General features: G+C 47.8%; 1 protein-coding gene across 5 annotated transcripts in view; it reads left to right on the forward strand.

Annotated features, from left to right (window-relative positions):
- The window catches only part of LOC102184834 (voltage-dependent R-type calcium channel subunit alpha-1E), a 338,694-nt gene extending 322,867 nt beyond the window's left edge, over positions 1–15,827 (forward strand). For 3 of the 5 annotated variants that reach the window (XM_018060682.1, XM_018060680.1, XM_018060681.1), the window contains 5 exons: positions 4,074–4,185; positions 7,055–7,183; positions 8,219–8,399; positions 9,565–9,755; positions 11,532–15,827. In XM_018060682.1, the coding sequence (XP_017916171.1) occupies positions 4,074–4,185; positions 7,055–7,183; positions 8,219–8,399; positions 9,565–9,755; positions 11,532–12,062 (1,144 nt within the window). In that variant the 3' untranslated portion in view covers positions 12,063–15,827. The remainder of the gene's footprint in view (positions 1–4,073; positions 4,186–7,054; positions 7,184–8,218; positions 8,400–9,564; positions 9,756–11,531) is intronic. The other 2 variants (XM_018060683.1, XM_018060684.1) reach the window with 1 other exon arrangement.

A 19,166-nucleotide genomic window follows, 5' to 3' on the forward strand; every position in this document is an offset into this window, starting at 1 on the left:
CACTCCAATATTCTTGCCTGGAGAATCCCATGGACAGAGGAGCCTGGCAGGCTACACGCCACAGGGTCGCAGAGTTGGACACGACTGAAGCGAGTTATTAGTGAATTTTTTTTCCAGTCTAGCTTATATGGAACCAATAAATCACTAAATATCATCACATCTTCAGTAATTATCAGAGGAATGAAATCCCAGGCTTGGGAATGAGACCTCTGTCAGAACACCATTTGAAACCTCTCACACCATGAATTTCCTTCTCCCTGTGGTGTCGGAGATCTGTTTTTGAAAAGCAGTTTTCATAGGTCACAATCCACGTTTGAAAGTGAAGATGACCAGGGCCGTCGGTCATTTTTACAGGAACATGTGATGTGTTGAAGTAGCAGGTGTGGATTCTCCTGTCTACAGAAAACAAGTTCATGTTTCTCTTTAGTCTGTGCAGAAAGGCCAAGAGGTCTGATTAGAGCACTAGTACTATCTTCTTGGAAGAGTTTATGGTGTTTTTCAAAGGTCTTTGGCTTAGCAATAGAGGAAACCATCCCTCCTCTAGATCTGTTTTGCCACAACGATTTGCTGTGCAAACTGTAACTCCCACCATTGGACCATCCCAGCCTCTCTCCCATATGTTTATTGATTCATCGATTCGACCAATATTTACTGAGAGTCAATGGAACCCAAAAACTGGTTTAGTCACTAGGGATTCAATCAACATGATCACAGTTTCCATGGACACAGTCCTTGAAATAGAAATTACAAGAGTGGTAACAGTTAAAAATGTGTGTGTGTGGCGGGGGGTTGGGTGGGGGGGGTGTCGGCTATTATGATGCTGTGTGAAGGAACCAGCACACGTGGTGTGAGGATTTGAGGAAGCCTCCCTGAGGAAGCAACATTTGGGTAAGACTCAGAAGCAAGCACTTCACGAGATGAAATAAAAGTCGGGTTAAGTTTAAGGAACCTAAAAAGTGTCCTGATGGATGGTGCACAGAGAGGTCAGGGCAAGTGGCAGGTGACAGATCTGGCAGGGCTGGGAGACAGAAGTTCATTTTCATCCAAGGATAATGGGGGACACAGTCACCAGAGTGACGTGATCAGGTTTCTGCTTTGCAAAGGTCCTTCTTTAGTCTGGTGTGGGCTCAGTGGATTGGAGGGAGACAGTTTGAGAGATGGAACATCACCTAGTACATGGCTGCAGTTGTGTGAATAATTAAAGACTGTGGCTTGGATTAATAGGAAATTGAGAGAGAGAGAGCCAGACTGGAGAGGAAATTCATACACAGAATGGATCAGATTTGGTGGCTGATTGGCTACATGGCATGCAGGAGGGGAAGGAATCAAGGATGACCTTTGGGTTTCTGGTTTGAGCTTTAGATAGATGATGGTCCATCTCCTGAAATGGAGACATTCATGGAGCAGCGCTCGCGTTCCTCGGGACCAGCTATGCTTCTCGAGCCCTGTAGGGTTCAAGCAGTGATTGCTCTGGGAGCAGCGTGGTGACCATGACTGAGCTCCTCTCTCACTGAGTTTACACCTGGTAGAAAAAGACATGAAACAATTATCAGAAAGAAAAAACGTGTCACTTCTGATGATTTAATCACAATTCTAGTAAGTACGAGGACGGAAAAAAAAATGCATTATTATCTGAGTGCATGTTGGAGAGGGCTCTGACCAGTTTATCAGATAAGATTTCCTCAAGGATGTGACTTTTAAGAAAAATTTTGAAGGATAAGTTAAAAAACGGCTTGCAAGGGACTAGGTGTTTGAGAAGCATGCTGTATATGCTGGGAACAGCCTTTCTTAAAGTCCTGAGGCAGAAAAGGATTCTGGCACATTCAATCAAATGTGGTTGAGAGAGTCCAGCATGTTGGACTTCAGGGAATAAGGGAAAGTTATGCAAGAGGAGGGGCTTCCCTTGTAGCTCAATTGGTAAAGAATCTACCTGTCATTGAAACATGTATATTACCATATGTGAAATAGATCACCAGTCCAAGTTCAGTGCATGAAACAGGGCACTCAAAGTCAGTGTGCTGGGACAGCCCGGAGGGAGGGGAGAGAGGTGGGATGGGGGACACATGTACAACCCATGGCTGATTCATGTCAATGTATGGCAGAAACCACCACAATATTGTGAAGTAATTAGCCTCCAATTGAATTAATTTTAAAATAAAAAGGAAACATTCACAACAGAAGGGAAAAAAGAATCTTCCTGCAGTACAGGAGACCTGGGTTCAGTTCCTGGGTCAGGAAGATCCCCTGGAGAAGGAAATGGCAACCCACTCCAGTATTCTTGCCTGGAGAATCCCATGGACAGAGAAGCCTGCCAAGGCTACACAACTGAGCAACTAAACCATGCAGGAGGAGGATGGTCAGGCCTCTAGACTCTTCCCCAACACTGAGGAGCTGGACAAGGTTTTCGAAGTAAGAGGTCACTCAGCGTTCAAATTAGCCAAGTCTAGAATGTTGTTCAGTGGTTTTAAGGGTCCTCTCTTGGAGAAGGCAATGGCAACCCACTCCAGTACTCTTGCCTGGAAAATCCCATGGGCGGAGGAGCTTGGTAGGCTGCAGTCCATGGGGTCACTAAGAGTCAGACACGACTGAGCGACTTCACTTTCACCTTTTACTTGCATGCATTGGAGAAGGAAATGGCAACCCACTCCAGTGTTCTTGCCTGGAGAATCCCAGGGACAGTGGAGCCTGGTGGGCTGCCGTCTATGGGGTCGCACAGAGTCGGACATGACTGAAGTGACTTAGCAGCCGCAGTAGCAGCTACCCATTAGGGACCCTGCAGTTACTCGTTTTCTGTAGGACAGAAAGGGGCCCATTTCCTGTAGAGCTGTGCTCATCTGTTCCCTGTGTTTCTCAAGCCAAGGCCCGAGGAGGAGGATTGACATTTCAGCAGTTGTTTCAATAGCAGATGGCTCTCTAGATGTTGTGAAAATTCAGCAGAAGTCCTCACCGGCGGCAAGGGGACAGGTCAGGTGAAAAACCTGCTCTTCAAATCTTCCCCTGTGCTCCCAGTCTAATGAATTACTTTTAAGTAATTGGCAGTCCTTGCTCAGGCCTCAGATTTTCCAGTGGGTTTGAGAGTCATATAGCAACAGACTCTGCAGCAGCTCTTCCCATCTCATCTGTCCCTCCTGACCCCACTGCAAGCTGCTGCCGCATCACTGACCATGTCCTTCTTCTTGAGATGAGGAAGCTCAGGCTGTGTGCTTGCCTAGGGCAGAGGGGGTGAGTAGCAGTGAATGGTGACAGCAGCGGGCCATATTCTCAGGACAGGTTCTTGGCTGCCTCTTTTTTTCCCCCCTAACTAGGTGGGTGGATCTTATTGGCTGACAGTGTCTGCAGGTACCAAACGGTGGTTTACTCATAGGCACACGGCAACAGGTCTCTGCACTTTTCATTCAGAGGCCCTTAAACACCTGGCCAGCTTTGTCTCTGTCCTTTCACCTCATTACCACTGAAGCATCCTCCTACATAGCCATCGACCCAGATGATGTCACCTCTTCAGCATCACCTCCGACCCAGTCCATAAGCCAACAGACACAGTATCTGGTACAGAGCAGTTCTTCAGTAAATGTTCAGGGCATTCAGTTGTTTCATTTGGCCATGGATGTTGGCACAATAGAACCATACTCTTACTGAGAGTGGAAGAAATTTCTTAAAAGACCGTGACTGCTTAATATTTAAACAAACTGTTCACTGTTTAAACTATGGCATTTTTCCGCCGAATGGAGAAGCTGAGCAGAAACAGGTTTACAATCTAGCATTGGTCTTCCATATGGCTGAGTGTGACAAATGATGTCATTTGTCACAGATATGCCAGTCGCCAGCAAAATGATGAATCATTCCAAATGCAGGTTGAAAACAGTGGTTTCTCTTTTCCAGTGTTCCGGCCCCCGCCCCCGCCCCCCAAGGCTAGCCGCCTGTAAGTTGACAGGCTTACAACCTAGCCAAGGCTAAAGGGTATTGCCCTTGCTGGGAAAAAAGTCTTGTCTGGGTGGGAGTTAGTAATGGCAATTATGTCGTGACTGTCTCTCTCTCATGCACACCTTACCTCTGAACGTGGCATTGCTTTGCAGGAGTGGCCGGAGTGCATACCCTTCGATGAGTCCACTCTCCCCACAGGAAATATTCCAGTTGGCCTGTATGGACCCAGCTGATGATGGACAGTTCCAGGAACAACAATCTCTGGTGAATGAATTCAAAAATTACTTCCTTGGTTTCCTAATCCCTCCCACTCTTTTTTTTTTTTTTTTCCACGTTCTATTCCATAACCATGATCCATCAGAAAAAAAAAAAGAAACACCTTTCTGATAGTCCAACCAATTACCCTGGGAGTTTCCTGCCATCTCCACTTTCCTGGCTGTTTCTCATGTTCCCTGACAAATGCTCCCTCTTCAGGTCTTAAAACCCCAGAGGCCCCTTACCTGCTGCAGGAACTTACAATGCTTCAGGCCAAGCTCTCTTAGTTTGTGTCCCTGGGCTTCACATGGAGAAACAGAAGTAACAAATGAAATCTTGCCTTTGATTGGGAGCCTTAGGATGAGTCATCATAAGAATGAGTGCCACCAACCAGGCAGTCATGTGGCCTAGGAATGCCACCTGCCTCCTGGAGAACTTGGGGGTGGTCTGTACCAGTGATTAGCTATCTGCTGGGAGATACAGGAGAATCTCATGCCTCTGCTCTGTGTGGGTTCAGGAAAACTGGCCCTTGTGGTCACAATTCTACAAGATCAAATACATTCAAAGAGGTCCCTAAGATCACGCTTGTGAACCTAAAGATTTTCATCAGCAGAAATGGGCAAAATTTCTAAGAACTCTATTGAATAGAGTTTAAACTTAGAGATAAGAGGGCAGATAGAATTTTGGATTTTACTAATACAAAGCTAAAATAGGATTCCCAGAGATGACAGACTTTGCTATTATTAGTTCAGAAGCCATGAGGTCAAGTTCCCTCAAGCTTTGAATTAAAGCCCAGGTGTTGATTGATCTGGAGAGAAAAAGGTGAAACCTGACCTCTGCAACAGTCTATATAGACAGTTTGTTTTAAGTGAGTTCCATGTCACTTGGATTCTGATGCATCTGTGTTCTTCTCACCCCCTCTCATCCCTGTGTTCTTCTGACCCCTCCCAGGGTATGCCTCTGCATACCCCAGAGCTTCCCGAATGGATGTGTGGGTGGAATGTGCATATGGCCTGCTTGTGGGTGGCATGTCTGATGGGATGGGTACCCTTCGGAAGGGAAGAGATACTTCAGTAGCACCAACAAATGAGTGATTCCATTTTGTGAATCTCCATTTTGTGAGACCTGGAATTGTGCATGGCTGTACTGGGGAGACCACCAGACCAGAGCCTCCCTCCCCTCAGTGTGTGAGTGGCAGCCTGAAAGCGTTCTTGATAAGGTAGGTAAAAATACCTGGAGTAATTCCCCGCCTTCCTTTCTGAGGAACTTAGCACCAAGGCCCTGGCCTAATTGGTACAGACAGTTTAAAGGGACTTCACATCATTTTATGGCTTGCCTGGTGCTGTGTCTGCTAAGAAAAACCTCAATCATGTGTTCTTTCTTTCACAGGGAGGCTTTATTGCATCATCCTTCCTGCAGGTTCCCCAGGGCTGAGCTGCAGTGCCAGGACTTTCTGGATCTATGTTCATCTCATTGTCAGTCCGAGTGTCTGTAGTCCAGTTCAGGTGTCAGCCCGTGCTACACACTCACCGCTGTGTACTCCTGCTCCATGTCCTGGGGCGTGGCTGTGATCTGTGTGTGTCTTGCACCACCTCTGACACCCATAGAGTGCAGTATCGTTACCACACAGACTGCAGCATTAACACGTTTCAGGTCGGACACGTGTGCTATATAAGGCATACACTGCAAACACCGTAACTTCAAGTGCACATATCCTGTCCCGTGAAGGCAGTGCTTCCGATTCATCCCAGGGACCCCTCAGCCAAATGGTCATGGAGGGCAAGGGGGTGTCTTAGACACCCTTACCTTTAACAGTACCCTAGTCACACACCCATGCCTTAGGGTGTCATTTCCTAAATATAAAATGCTCTTTTTCTGGTATAATCTCCAGACGTCCAAAATATTCCTAGCTCTTTTTGTTGGGTAGCCAGGATAAACATTTTTAAAGCAGCTCTACTCTTTATGCAGCGATACTAGCTGTCTATATAGAGCATGTGCGTTTGCCAAACTAACATTCCTTAACCAGGAAAATTAAATGATTTGGGCAGGAATCTAGAGATTTCCAATCCAACTTCTTAAAGCTCTCAAATGCTCTCATAGACCAGTACAATAGCTACTGCCCACATGTGGAAACTGAACACTTATTACATATCTCAGTTTGGACTGATCACATTATAAGTGTAAAATACACACCCATGTCAAAGGCTTCGTGCCAAAAAATGTAAAATACCTTATTTTTGTATTGATTATATGTTGCTGTGAGAATATCTGTATACACTGGGTTAAACAAAATCTATTGTTTCATATTTATTTTTGCTTTTTAAAATGTAATTACTAGGAAATTTTAAATTACACAAGTGGTTTGCAGTATATTTCTATTGGACTGCACCAGTCTAGAGCATTCTTGAAAGATGGCTACCTACACCCTTTTTTGGTTTTAATCACAAGAAAGCCCTTAAAAGCATGTCTTAAGATTTCAGAAATTGGTGGCTTTCCTTAAAACACTGCTTTCTATTTAATTGACAAATTCTTCAGATTAAAAGAATAAACCCACCACTAGCAACTTACAGAAAGTAAATTTCATAAAGTGGTAAGATCTGATGCATCTGTTTAGTAATAATTAAGATGGTCCTTAACTAGAAAAGGTGATCTTTACCCCTCAATTCTATTTAGAACTTTCTGTTTTGGGACATCTGGTATACCACATATGTGCACACAGAAACACAAATCTATATATGCCTACAACTGAGACCTTAGAGATGGATGTCTCTCTTCTGAAAGCTATTGTTCATATGGAGGAGGCAGAATCATCCACTGAAAGTGAGAAGCTATGGGATGGAACCAAGTCCCACAAGCTTGGCTGTGTGTTTATTTCTAGGAGCCAGAGGTTAGTGAATTAAAAAGCGTGCAGCCCTCTAACCATGGCATCTACCTTCCTTCGGACACCCAGGAGCATGCGGGCTCTGGGAAGGCATCCTCTATGCCACGCCTGACTGTGGATCCCCAGGTAAAAGGCAACCACCACTACTGTGTTCAGTAGCATCCTGGGCTGTATTGAACTGGTGGGTTATGAAAACACATCTGACATCTTCAGGTGAGCCCTGACTTGCTGCCACGCCTCTCTAAGAGCTGGCTTATGGGCCTTCTCTATGGAGCATGCTCCTCCACACTGTGTTTCCAATGACAGTCTAGCCACAACAGGCCAGCCAGAAAAAGGGTGGGGCCTCTGGATGAGCTCCACATCCTCACGACTCCACTGGCTAGGCAAGAAATACTCTCCAGGATGTTCCCCATGGGTTTTTCCTTCTTTTTCTCTGTTCCTGGCTCTTCTAACACATATGCAGTTACTTACACACACAGCTCTGTGTCAGGACTGTCTGTCCTAACCAGCACAGACCATACCTCATTCCTTTGTCTGTTTTCCTGGCTTCTTTTTTTCCGTCTGTCTGTCTTACATCAAGGTTTTGACAGAGACAAGAAATTTTTGTGGATCTGTTTTAATATCTGTGGGAAATCAAACTACCCGAGTTTAATGTGGAGCTGGGGTGGGACTGATGGAGAGAGCAATGCATTTTCAGGAGCCTTGCAGTATCTATTCAGTTACCAGCTCTCCTAAGCTCTAGCGCTGTAGAACAGCGCCTTCTCTGAGGAGGGTAAGATACGAAAAGGCAAAACCACGCTTCTTGTATCGTGGAGACTTTCTGACAGTAGCCCTCACTTATTTCAGAGCAGCTCAAGGTTCACGGCAGGTCCTGGCTGGGTCCCTGGGGTAGATGGCTCTGGGCAGCTTGCAGAGGACACTTAGCTCCCTGCTCCCCTGAGCATGACGAGGAGCCCTGCCACAGCCCAGTGACCATGTTAATGTAAAGATGCTTTCTGGAACAGCCTCCTCCAGCGTAAGGTCTGAACGAGAGGGAGTCGCGGGAGGTGACAGTTGACAATCTTCAACCATCTCAGTCTTCTATCTTCCTTACTTTTAGACTATTTCAGTAATTAATTCATACCTTGTGTTCCTGGGTGGGGCGGGGCCTCACGTTTCCAGGTGGTGACAGACCCCAGCTCCATGAGACGTTCATTTTCCACCATTCGTGATAAGCGTTCAAATTCCTCGTGGCTGGAGGAATTCTCCATGGAGCGGAGCAGCGAAAACACCTACAAGTCACGGCGCCGGAGTTACCACTCCTCCCTGAGGCTGTCAGCCCACCGTCTGAACTCTGACTCAGGTGAGAAGGTCTTCACTCTCTGCGGTGCTCCTGCTCTTGAAGGGCTGATCCTGATAAGAACTGAAAAATCATGGCAACAGAATCCAGACAAAAGACAGGGTTAGAGGAGTGAAGGAAGAATGCTCCTTAATAAAAGGGGTTCCCTATCTGACTCACATCATGAAACACAGCAACAAAACTCCCTAGTCATCACAAAGGCTAATAAGATTTCTTTCTGCCAGACCAGGCTGTAGAAATCATGAAAGTGGAGGTTTCTTAAGGGCCTTCTACAAACCACTCCTCTGCCTTAGGGATGTATTAGAGACCCCCACCCCCGGCAGGCTCTGGGTTTCACCCACCAACTCCACTTCAACCCAGACGATGCTACCTGGAATCGGTTTATGTATTTGAGTTTTGTTTTGTGTCTTAATGGAAGGGGTCATATTGATAAAACCAGAAAATCACTAGTTTGGTTCAAGCTGTTCTTCAGCCAAATAGCTATTCAAGCTGTTTTTTCATTTTACTAAATGAAGAAAGAAAGATAAAAAACCAATAACATGCCCCATATCATAGGGCAGGTAAGTGGCAGAGAAGGAGCGTGTGTGCTCAGCCCCTCAGTCGTGTCTCAAGCTTTTTGACCCCATGGACTATAACCTGCCAGACTCTTCTGTCCATAGGATTTCTCAGGCAAGAATATTGGAGGGGGTTGCCATTTTCTCCTCCCAGGGATCTTCCTGAGTAGAAGCGAAATCCTTTGACTTCAGTCTCAGGACATTACAGTAACTATATCCATCATTTCATTCATAGCAGCTTCTTAATTCCCTTCCCCTAATGCCATTTTCCCCCTAAAAAGTTACACACTTTTTAGGACACATGTTTAGGACATAGAGGATTCTTGGGCTGCACTGCTGGCAAAGCTTCTACCTTAATTATATCTAGCACAAACAGAAGCATAAGAGAACAGTTTCATCCTTGGATTTGTAAGTCTTTCCAGTGACAACCTACACACTTACCTCTTCACAAAAGGTTAATTTTCCAGCCTTTTCTCTTCTGCCTCCCTTTCAGATCACCTGTTGACATGCCTGCAGAAGTCAGGGTCCTTGAGAGGCTCGGTCCCAGGCTGTAAGAGTTGTTCAGCAGCCAGGATGGGCAGAGTTATGATTCACTGCTTTTTCATCTTTCATAGGCCACAAGTCTGACACCCACCGCTCCGGGGGCAGAGAGCGGGGACGATCGAAAGAGCGAAAGCATCTTCTCTCTCCTGACGTCTCCCGCTGCAACTCCGAGGAGCGAGGGACCCAGGCCGACTGGGAGTCCCCAGAGCGCCGTCAGTCCCGGTCTCCCAGTGAAGGCAGGTCACAGACCCCCAACAGACAGGTGAGCGTGGAGAGGAAGCCAAGCCTCTGCAGGAAGACAGGGAAGGGCGGGCTTTTAACACTGGATGCGAAATGTGTGCATCCGGCACTCACGCAGACCTCACCTTCACAGGAAGCTGTATGCATTGTGCACAGAGGTTAGCTACTTCGTGCTTATGCATTCAGAAATGATAAAAATTCACAGAAAATCAGAGCGTACCCCAAGAAAGACAGTGATGTCTAGGGGTCAGTCCAACTGGGTCCTCTGAAATCAGAGTTACAAAGTCACAACAAATAAGTTCATAAATATCTCAGGCGGATTTCAGAGGAAAGGAAGGTTTTTTAAGGCAGAAAAAAAAAATGTCTTTGACTAATTGCATGATCCTTAGTATTGGTTGGAATGGTGATTCCTCTCTCAACACAGGATACAAAAGATCAACCCAATTTATCTAGCTTCCAGCTATCCCAAGAGGAAGACCATCTCTCCTTCTGCCCTGTTCTTGAAACAAAGCCCAGTCTAAGAAATAGTTCCAGAGCTGTGTGAAAACATTCCCTGGCCCTGTTTCCCTCCCCACCGCCATCCCTGGCTCCCTGCCTTACCTCGCTCCAAGGCTGTCAGAGGCCAGATGGCAGACCCACTCAGTGGCAATGGGGAAGAGGAGGGGCTTCCATAGACAGCTTTTAGAGGCTGTTGAGAAGGGTGCTTCCAGAGCGGTGGTGGCGAGTTTCAGTGCAGAATGGAACCACCTGGGCTTTGTTATAACTGCACATTCCTGAGACCTTCTGCTTCAGCAGTGACACCCCCCAGAAAGGAGAACCCAAAAATCTGCACTTGGAAGGACCCAAGAATCTCCCAGAAAATCTCGAGCAGGTGGTTCTTAGGTCACACACACCTCGAGAAATGCCTCCCTGGAGGTCCATTTACCATCTCAGGGACCTTGGGGACTAGGTGAGCAGATCAAGTCAGGCCTGAGCCAGCAGATGAGTAGCTGGTTGTACAAGCCGAGCTAACATCAGCATACCAATGAAAACACAGATACAGAGGGAGAAGGTGAGGGAAGGTATTTGCCATGTCTTGAGACCCAATTCCCAAGAACTTACCCCAGACAGAGCAGCTCTAGGGCATTCATTCACCTTCCATGGAGCTGTCTTTCCTAAAACTTCAAGGCTTTCTTTTAGTGTGCCACGTGATAGAGCTTTCTGAATCTTTGCTACTCAGTGCGTTTATTCCATGGAACAAACATCTGAGAGCTTGTTATTAGTAGAAATGAAGGAGCTCAGGCCCCAGCCAGACCTTCTGATGCCAGAGATGCGTGTGTGTTTATTGCTCAACTGTGCCTGACTCTTTGCAACCCCATGGACTGTAGCCCTCCAGGCTCCTCTGTCCATGAAATTTCCCAGGCAAGAATACTGGAGTGGGTTGCCATTTCCTCCTCCAGGGGATCGTCCCGACCCAGGGATCAAACCTGTGTCTCAGATTCTTTACTTGCTGAACCGTCAGGGAGGCACAGAGATGCATAAACATAATGAAAGTTGACACACCCAGTTAGTACTGGCTCCTCAATCTCCTTTCATCTCTGCATCCCTGAGTGGCTGTGATTGGTATTGGGCCTGCCAGAAAGTTCATTTGGGTGTTCTGTTCCATCGTAATGAAAACCCTGGACGACCTTTTTGGCCAACCCGATAACAGAGGGGGTTCCTGTGGCTCTCAGTAGGAGGGGTTAGAGAGCTTAACCAGGTCCCAGGTAGGGAGGATGCCAAACCCAGGCTAACAAGCCATGTTTCTCCTGCCACACAGGGCACGGGGTCCCTGAGTGAGAGCTCCATCCCCTCCATCTCCGACTCCAGCACCCCACGACGAAGTCGGCGGCAGCTCCCACCGGTCCCTCCCAAGCCTCGGCCCCTCCTTTCCTACAGCTCTCTGATGAGACACGCTGGGAGCATCTCCCCACCAGCTGATGGGAGCGAGGGTGGCTCCCCACTGACCTCCCAAGCTCTGGAGAGCAACGATGCCGGCCTGCCCGAGTCTTCCAACCCCCGGCAGGGCCACCCCTCCCCACAGCGCTACATCTCCGAGCCCTACCTGGCCCTGCACGAAGACTCCCACGCCTCGGACTGCGGCGAGGAGGAGACGCTCACCTTTGAAGCAGCCGTGGCCACCAGCCTGGGCCGGTCCAACACCATTGGCTCGGCCCCGCCCCTGCGGCACAGCTGGCAGATGCCCAACGGGCACTATCGGCGGCGGAGGCGCGGGGGGCCTGGACCGGGCATGACGTGCGGAGCTGTCAGCGACCTCCTGAGTGACACGGAAGAAGACGACAAGTGCTAGAGGCTGCTCCCCCCTCCGATGCATGCTCTTCTCTCAACACGGAGAAAAACCGAGACCCGAATTGGGAAGCCAGTGCGGCCCGGGGGGGAGGAAGAGGGAGGAAGGAGCTGGAAGGACACCGCGCAGTTATCAGAGGAGAGGAAGGGAAGGACAGAAGGCAAACCACTCAAACCCACCAAATCGCTGTATTTCCCTTTGCAAGATGGGCACTGCCGTAGTTCTGCCTCTTTGCTGGGGAAAGAAAACATGAGAACGACGGAGGGTTATTCCCAGGGGAGGAGGGACACGGGATGGCTTTGCCTCCCTGCCCGCTTCCCAGTTTCTACAGCCGTTGGGGGGAATCGAGCCGGCCTGTGTCTGTGCCCATTGCCCCGAGAAGCCTGGGAGGCGTTCTGGCTCTTCACCGGGGGAGTCGTGGAGACCCCGGGAGAGGAATCGCCTCCCTCACCAGCTCTTCCTCCTCAGCCAGCACCACAGCCTCCGCGACAGCATCTCACGCGTTTCCCTGTGGCTTGCTTTCCCGCAAGGAGCACAGGCTAAGTTCAGGAGCATCGGATGTCGAGGGCGGGAGGCAGAGAGGGAGGAGAGCAGCGAAGGGGAAGGGGTCGGGGTGCCGTGGTGGCAGCAGCAAGGGCTGGTCTGAATGAGCCAAGCCATAGTCCGGCAGCCCTCACTGTAGAGGCAGGGGCGGAGACGCGGAGAGCTGGGGTGCTGGTCGCTACAGTCCTGTCTGAGCCTGTCACCCGCTCAGGAGGTGCTGTGTTCATTAGTATAGGCTAAGAGGCCCCCCTAGTCCAGGGAGGTGCCTGAGGCACTCTGGGGAGGGTGATATTCGCAGAGTATGTAACAATCAGTGTGGCCAGCACACCAGATGATGATAACAGAGTTCAGCCTTAGCGCTGGTGCCCCATGCCACAACAGGCTTCAGCCTGGGAGAGGCCGGGCACCAGGGAGCCCTGTGAGGGGTCGGGTAAGTGTGGTGGGGGCACTTCAGGGACGCAGCAAGAGTCCGTTTTCCAACCAGTATGGAGGTAATTCGGTATGTGGAGTGGGGCGGCACCGTCTCGCACATACTGCCTGAGTGTCAGCCCAGACTTTGGTCCACAAGCCAGGCCCATGCCGTGCCAAGGCCAGTGAGCCCCAGTGCCAGGGGCCTGGCCGTCCCCCAAGAGGGCCGCACACACCTATACAAGGTGGGCTACACCTCACCTGCTAGGGATTTCCATAGAGATGAGAAAGGCCGAAACCAGAGACGCTTCGATGAGAGAATCTGAGTTTACTGAGGCGTTCCTGTGAGGGAGGGGTCCTCGGACGGGCAGCTTCTGCAGCTGGTTTGTGATTGAGGATCAGTCTGTCAGGATTCTTTAAGGTGATGAGTAAATATACCTCAGCTTAGACCTGGGCTGCTGCTTCTAGCAAAGCAGGCTCCCATGGGGCCTCAGAATACAAACTGATAGGCCTGGAGCCCCGGTGGTCCTTAATACTCCCCTGGGCATGACCCCTTCCCGGAGCAGGAGCTGAGCAGAAGACCACCTCAGGACCTTGTTCCTAATCCGCCAAACTCAGAAGCATTGAGAAAGAGAGTCCTTTCTTGGCCGATCAGTGCTCCTTTCATGGTATCAATTATCCATTCGGGGACCATCCCTTTACACCCCTCTCCTGTTCCCAGCACCACACCATCAGGTGGAAGGATTACCTGGAGGCGGGGTACCAGGCAGGGCCCTCCTCCCCCAGCCAGGAGGGGATGGAGCCTGCCTCCTGGGGCTCTCCCTGGGAAGACTCAGAGGCTCCCGGGCTGAGATTATAGTGGATAAATACTGTTTATCCTTCTCCAGCCCTGGCAGACTTCACCTCTTAGGTAGGAGCAGTCGGTGGCTGTTATTTTTCTTATGAAATTGGGGCTTTTTTTTTTGTTTGTTTTGTTTTGTTGTTGAAATAGAAGGTATCATTGTATCAGCTCTGAAAAGCCAGATTCAATGCTGTGGCTGCAAAATCATTTGTGATGGCCCTGCCTTCTGCCCTAGATAGGGATGGCGCTTCCTGGCCGCAGTCAGCCCCCAACCAAAGTAGTTCCCCGCAGGAGACCAGTGAGGCAGACACATAGGCCACCGCTCTGAAGCACTGTTTTCCCTTTCCTCTCTGGCTCAGCACACCCGTGTGCCCCGGGGGTCATTAGGATTGGGACCGTGTAGCACCCAGACCCTAAGAGGCGGAGTTGTGGCCTGAGACTCAAGATGCAGGGCCTTGTGCTCTCTTAAAGGTTTCCGCCGCTCAATGTCATTTCCTGCCCAAGTGCTGCTATTCTGGGCTGCTTTGCACAAAACTGCTTGCTTCCACCTTGGCAATGCAGCTTTCCCAGTGAGCCCGTCGCTCTGTGTTTTGAGAAAGGGCGTTGAAATGACCCCTATGCCATGGAGACAGGAGACATGGAGGCTGGCAGAATTAGCAGAAGTGGGATTTGCCTGCACACGACATTACAGACACTCAGTGTGCTGTGCCGGGAAGCCTTCCTTCCTGGATACCTGAACTTCAACTCACATCCACACGAGCACCTGGTCCCAGAGAGGGGGGTATCACGCACAGTAGATACAGGTCCCTGGCCAGCCCCCTGGGCTTTTTTTTTCAGTACACATGAAGTTACCAACTCATCTCTTTTATTCCACTTCCCCTGACCGAGAAATCAGGTTCCTTCTCTTTAGCCTGCATTTGCCCTTCTATTAAGACCAGAAAATAAAAGACAATTTTCTGTTAAGTCACAGAACACATTAGCATAATCTTATAATGGTTTCCTTCCACCTCTGAATAAATATGAACCCAAACCTTGCCTGTCACAGCCAACCAGGAGATCCATTCCTGGGTAGCAGATTCTGCCTCTTTCCTGAATCACAAAACCTCTGCTTCTCTTTGCATTAAAAAGTATGGCAGCATCTTGAAAAATTCCAGGTGGACCACCACCTTGCTTGAGGCACACAGCATGATCAAGCTTAGCACTGTAGGTCCCCTCAGAAGAGTCTTTGGCTACATGTCCAGTTTTCTTTGCTAATATGAGTCTTCAGGATCCCCTCAAAATAAGAAGGGAAGCAATGGGGAAAGGAAGGGGAAAAAAAAGGAAAGAGAAGGAAAAGAAACCAAGGCAGAGAGAGATTCTAACTAGCTTTGTATATAGATACTCCTCTCTTCACTTAAGGCTCCAGACATACTTCTGGTGGGAAATTCTCTCTTTATATATGTACTTGTCCCTCTGCCAGTCTCAGTCAGTGAGGGGGCCAAGTGCCAGCAGACCTTCAGACAAGCAGGTAGAGCTCTAGGCCAAGGTGTCCTGTGAGCTGGGGTCAGGATAGAATCACCTGCACTGTGAAGGGACGGTACCCTTGAGGGTCCCCCATGCTCAACGTGAGGCTGTGTCCTCTTCTAGCTGAGGAATCTGTTTCTATTCTGGGTTTTGCTTCTCCCCATTCAGCGTTCCTGTGAGGTTCTGAGATCCCTGATACCACCAGTTCTCTGAAGCTGAACTCCAGATCTGGTTTTGCCTTCCCTTGACACAGGGACCACAAGGAGAACACTCCATGTTCCACCACCTGGCCAGCACGCACCCTCCATACCCATCCTCTTTGGCGTGGGCTTTGTGATGAGCCTGGGTGCCCTCCCAGCAGAGCCCTCATCTTGCCACATACTAGCAGTGACGCAGCCCCCGAGAAGGTTTTGTTTGTGTGCTTAGCTGGCTCAGTCATGTCAGACTCTTTGCAACCCCATGAACTGTGGCCCACCAGGCTCCTCTGTCCATGGAATTCTCTCGGCAGGAAAACTGGAGTGGGTAGCCATTCCCTTCTCCAGGGGATCATGTTAAGTTTACCCAGTCCAAGCTTATCTGCTGGGCTCTCTGCCCTTTCGGGCTTGCTTGAATCTCATGAAATACAGTCAGGGACTCACCTGGTGATTATTCATGAGATCTGAATAAGCTGTAGAACTGCTGCTGGTGTGTATAAAATGCCCACATACTCGATGAACGCCCACTGCAGGGAAATGAGGTCTCTCCTGGAATAATGAAACAAATTGAATAATTCTGATGTTTTAAGAAAGTTTACAATTTTTTTTTTTTTACTACATTCTTATTTCTAAAGCCTGCTCTGGATGTCTCATTTTGGGACAGAATATTTCTTTAGTGGGTCATGCCAGGGATAAATTGAGAAATTGTTTAATTTCTTACCTCATCTTATAAGGTTGTATTGGAAAAGGGCATATGTATCACAGGAGGGAAGCAGAAAGTCACCTATTTTGCAGGGATTTTATGAGACCTGAAGATTAAGGAACTTCCACTGCTATTCTTACCAGTTTCACGTCTGTTAATGTTTTGTGATCCTTAAAGGCCCAATGCCAGTGTATGCAAAAAATCAGGGTGAGGAGAGACGTGTCCATGCCTTGGGGTAGGTTGTTCTTCACTTGCTTCTCGTCTCTCCTGTCCATATTTCTCTCCTGAATTCCAGAACACTGAGCACTGTTCTGGAGTTTCAGGAGAGGACTTTATGCTGTCGGAAAGGAGGACAGCATGGGCCCCCTGCAAGTGGACAGTCGGGGCATGATGGTTTAACTCCAGCCACCCAGGAGGAGTCAGGTCCAGATTTGGATAACCGTATATCCACACTGCTGCTGCTAAGTCACTTCAGTCGTGTCCGAGGCTCTTATTTTAACAAAAGCCAAACGAGATTAACTCAGGAGTTACGACCCAACCTTTCCATGAGGCGATCAGAGGAGAGCCTACATGAATTAACACTGCCCCTGTCAGCCGTGTGGACATTCTGGTTTTTGTTTTTTCCTCTCTCAACCACCCAGGACATTGTAGCCAGGTCTAATAACCTGACAGAGTGGCAGCCAGGGGTTCTCTGCTGACTCCAGGGACAGGCTCACCTCCAGCCTGCTCCGGTGATTGTCAGCTGCCATGTGCTGCAGTTCATCCTATCAGCGAACAGACACACTGCTTGTGGGGCAGGGGGACAGACTAGGAAAGACAGAACCATCCTTGGTGTCTGATGGCCGTCTTTTTCTTCTCTTGACTCCGTTCTGCTTTGAGCCTCTGAAGCTTATGCATCTTAGAGAGATCACTCCAAGCCAAAGAGAACAGATTCATAGATTCTCCCATCCTCCCCAAGGGCCTGGAACGCTGCCCTTAAAATTCACACCAGTTAAGAAGTAGGAACTCAGATTAAAGTCTCATCACGTTGTTGGAGTGTCCCCAGACTGCCTTTCTATTTTTATGGTCTTGTTTCCTTCTATTCCTTCCCCACCCCATGCCAAAAACATGGCTAGTATCTTGACCTTCTAAATGCAAGAATGGATTTTATATTAAGCTGTGCTATTATGTAAATTACTGAGTTTGAATTCTTATTTCTGGGGGTTTGAAAGAGTTGAGTAAATCAGGTAAAAAGAGAAAAGGGGATTTGTGTTTAGTTTGGATTTTGGTTTGGTTTGGCTAGTTGCATTTTTTGGTACAAGACCTACTCTGGAACAGCAGGGAGGGATAAATAACGTGCTCTGTGGTGTTTCTAAATTAACTTCTCTTTAGGAATTAATTTCTGTCCAGTTTAATGATGTGATACGTAAGTCAAAAATCTGAGGTTACACAGTAGCAAATCTAGCTTCTCTCTCTGGTTTCCTTTTTATCTTCTTTTTCCTTCTAAGTCAGATTTTGTCTCTTGTTTCTTTTCCTTTTAGGGACTTAATATGTTATCTAGAATACTGAAAAACTGAAAACATAAGGGAAGCCCAGGAAATAATAAAATGGATGTGGGATTTTTATAGGACATGTTTAATAAATACAAAATTTATGTCTTTATGGAAAGATTAAAAAAAAACTTCTAAGGGCATACTAATTTGGGAAATGAAAATTATTGGGAATCAAAAATAACAAATGCTACCCCAGCCTTCTGTAGTAACTTATGCCTTCAGCGTAAGGTTTCCCTCATTGGGAAAATTAAAGCACTAATGCTTGGCTAGTTCGTGGCTGTCTCAAGTGTTTGGAAGTAAGTTAATAACTCAGCATTTTAATAAAGCACTTATTCTCTACACATCACTTTAGAAAAGTCTTCACTCCCTATATTCCATTTAGTCTTGGCATTGCTCTAAGCATTTTTTTTTAAAAGAAACTTCATGTTTAGTGAAACCTGAATCCAGGATTTTGCTTTAATTTCACCCTCTATTTTTTCCCATCTTCCCCTTCCTCCTTTTCTTACCTTTTAATGACAACAGAAATCCAGACTTTCTTGTTTTTAATCCAGGAAGGCAGCTGAGTATTCATGCTCAGAGATTCCCAGTGCCACCTTTGTGGACACTGAGCCAGTCTTAGGTCAGATGCTCACAACACGTAGGATCCTCCTGAGACACCTTCTCCTGCTCAGCACTGCAAATCTGGAAGGAGCTTTTTCTGCGTGTGTGTGTATGTGTATGTTCTGCCAGTTTGTCAGAGATAAGAATGGATTATTCTCTGTGTTCTGGACCAGATTCTAGAATGTATATCAGGCAGTACCACCTCTTTCTTGGTTCACTCAGAGGAGGACCCTCCAACCTGCGAGGGGACTAAATCAAAGCTACCAAATTCAACTTTGACCTTCTCTGGTGACTCAGTTTTCTTTCCAATACTCTAATTTCTTCTAGCGATGGCCTGCATCACACCAAGAACCACCACTCAAAACAAGCCTATTAGATACCTTGGTAAGGGATGAGCAGGAAAAAACACACTCCAAAACTCAAAGTGCCATTAATCAACTTTAAAAAATAAAGGTAACAGGAAATGAGGGCTAAACAATGTAATCTAACTGCCAACTAAAGTCTACTGTAGTCTGGTCTTAGTTACATTTGATATGGAGCTATATAGCGTTAAGCAGATTCCAACAGATTTAGTAAAAACATAGGTATTGTATTTCAATGGCTACCAATGGAGATATATACTTAGCCTGCAGGCCAAACATCAATCAGCATTTTTCTATCTTGGGGTTTTGTCACCAAGCCAAAATTTATACAAAGCCACCCTAAGTGCTGTTGATTGCAGAGGAACCTCCCTCTTGGTGGCATTAGAGAGCTGTCCAGCCAGCTCCACTCAAACTGAGTCCA

This window comes from Capra hircus, chromosome 16 (assembly GCF_001704415.2).
Source record: "Capra hircus breed San Clemente chromosome 16, ASM170441v1, whole genome shotgun sequence".
Taxonomy (NCBI): domain Eukaryota; kingdom Metazoa; phylum Chordata; class Mammalia; order Artiodactyla; family Bovidae; genus Capra; species Capra hircus.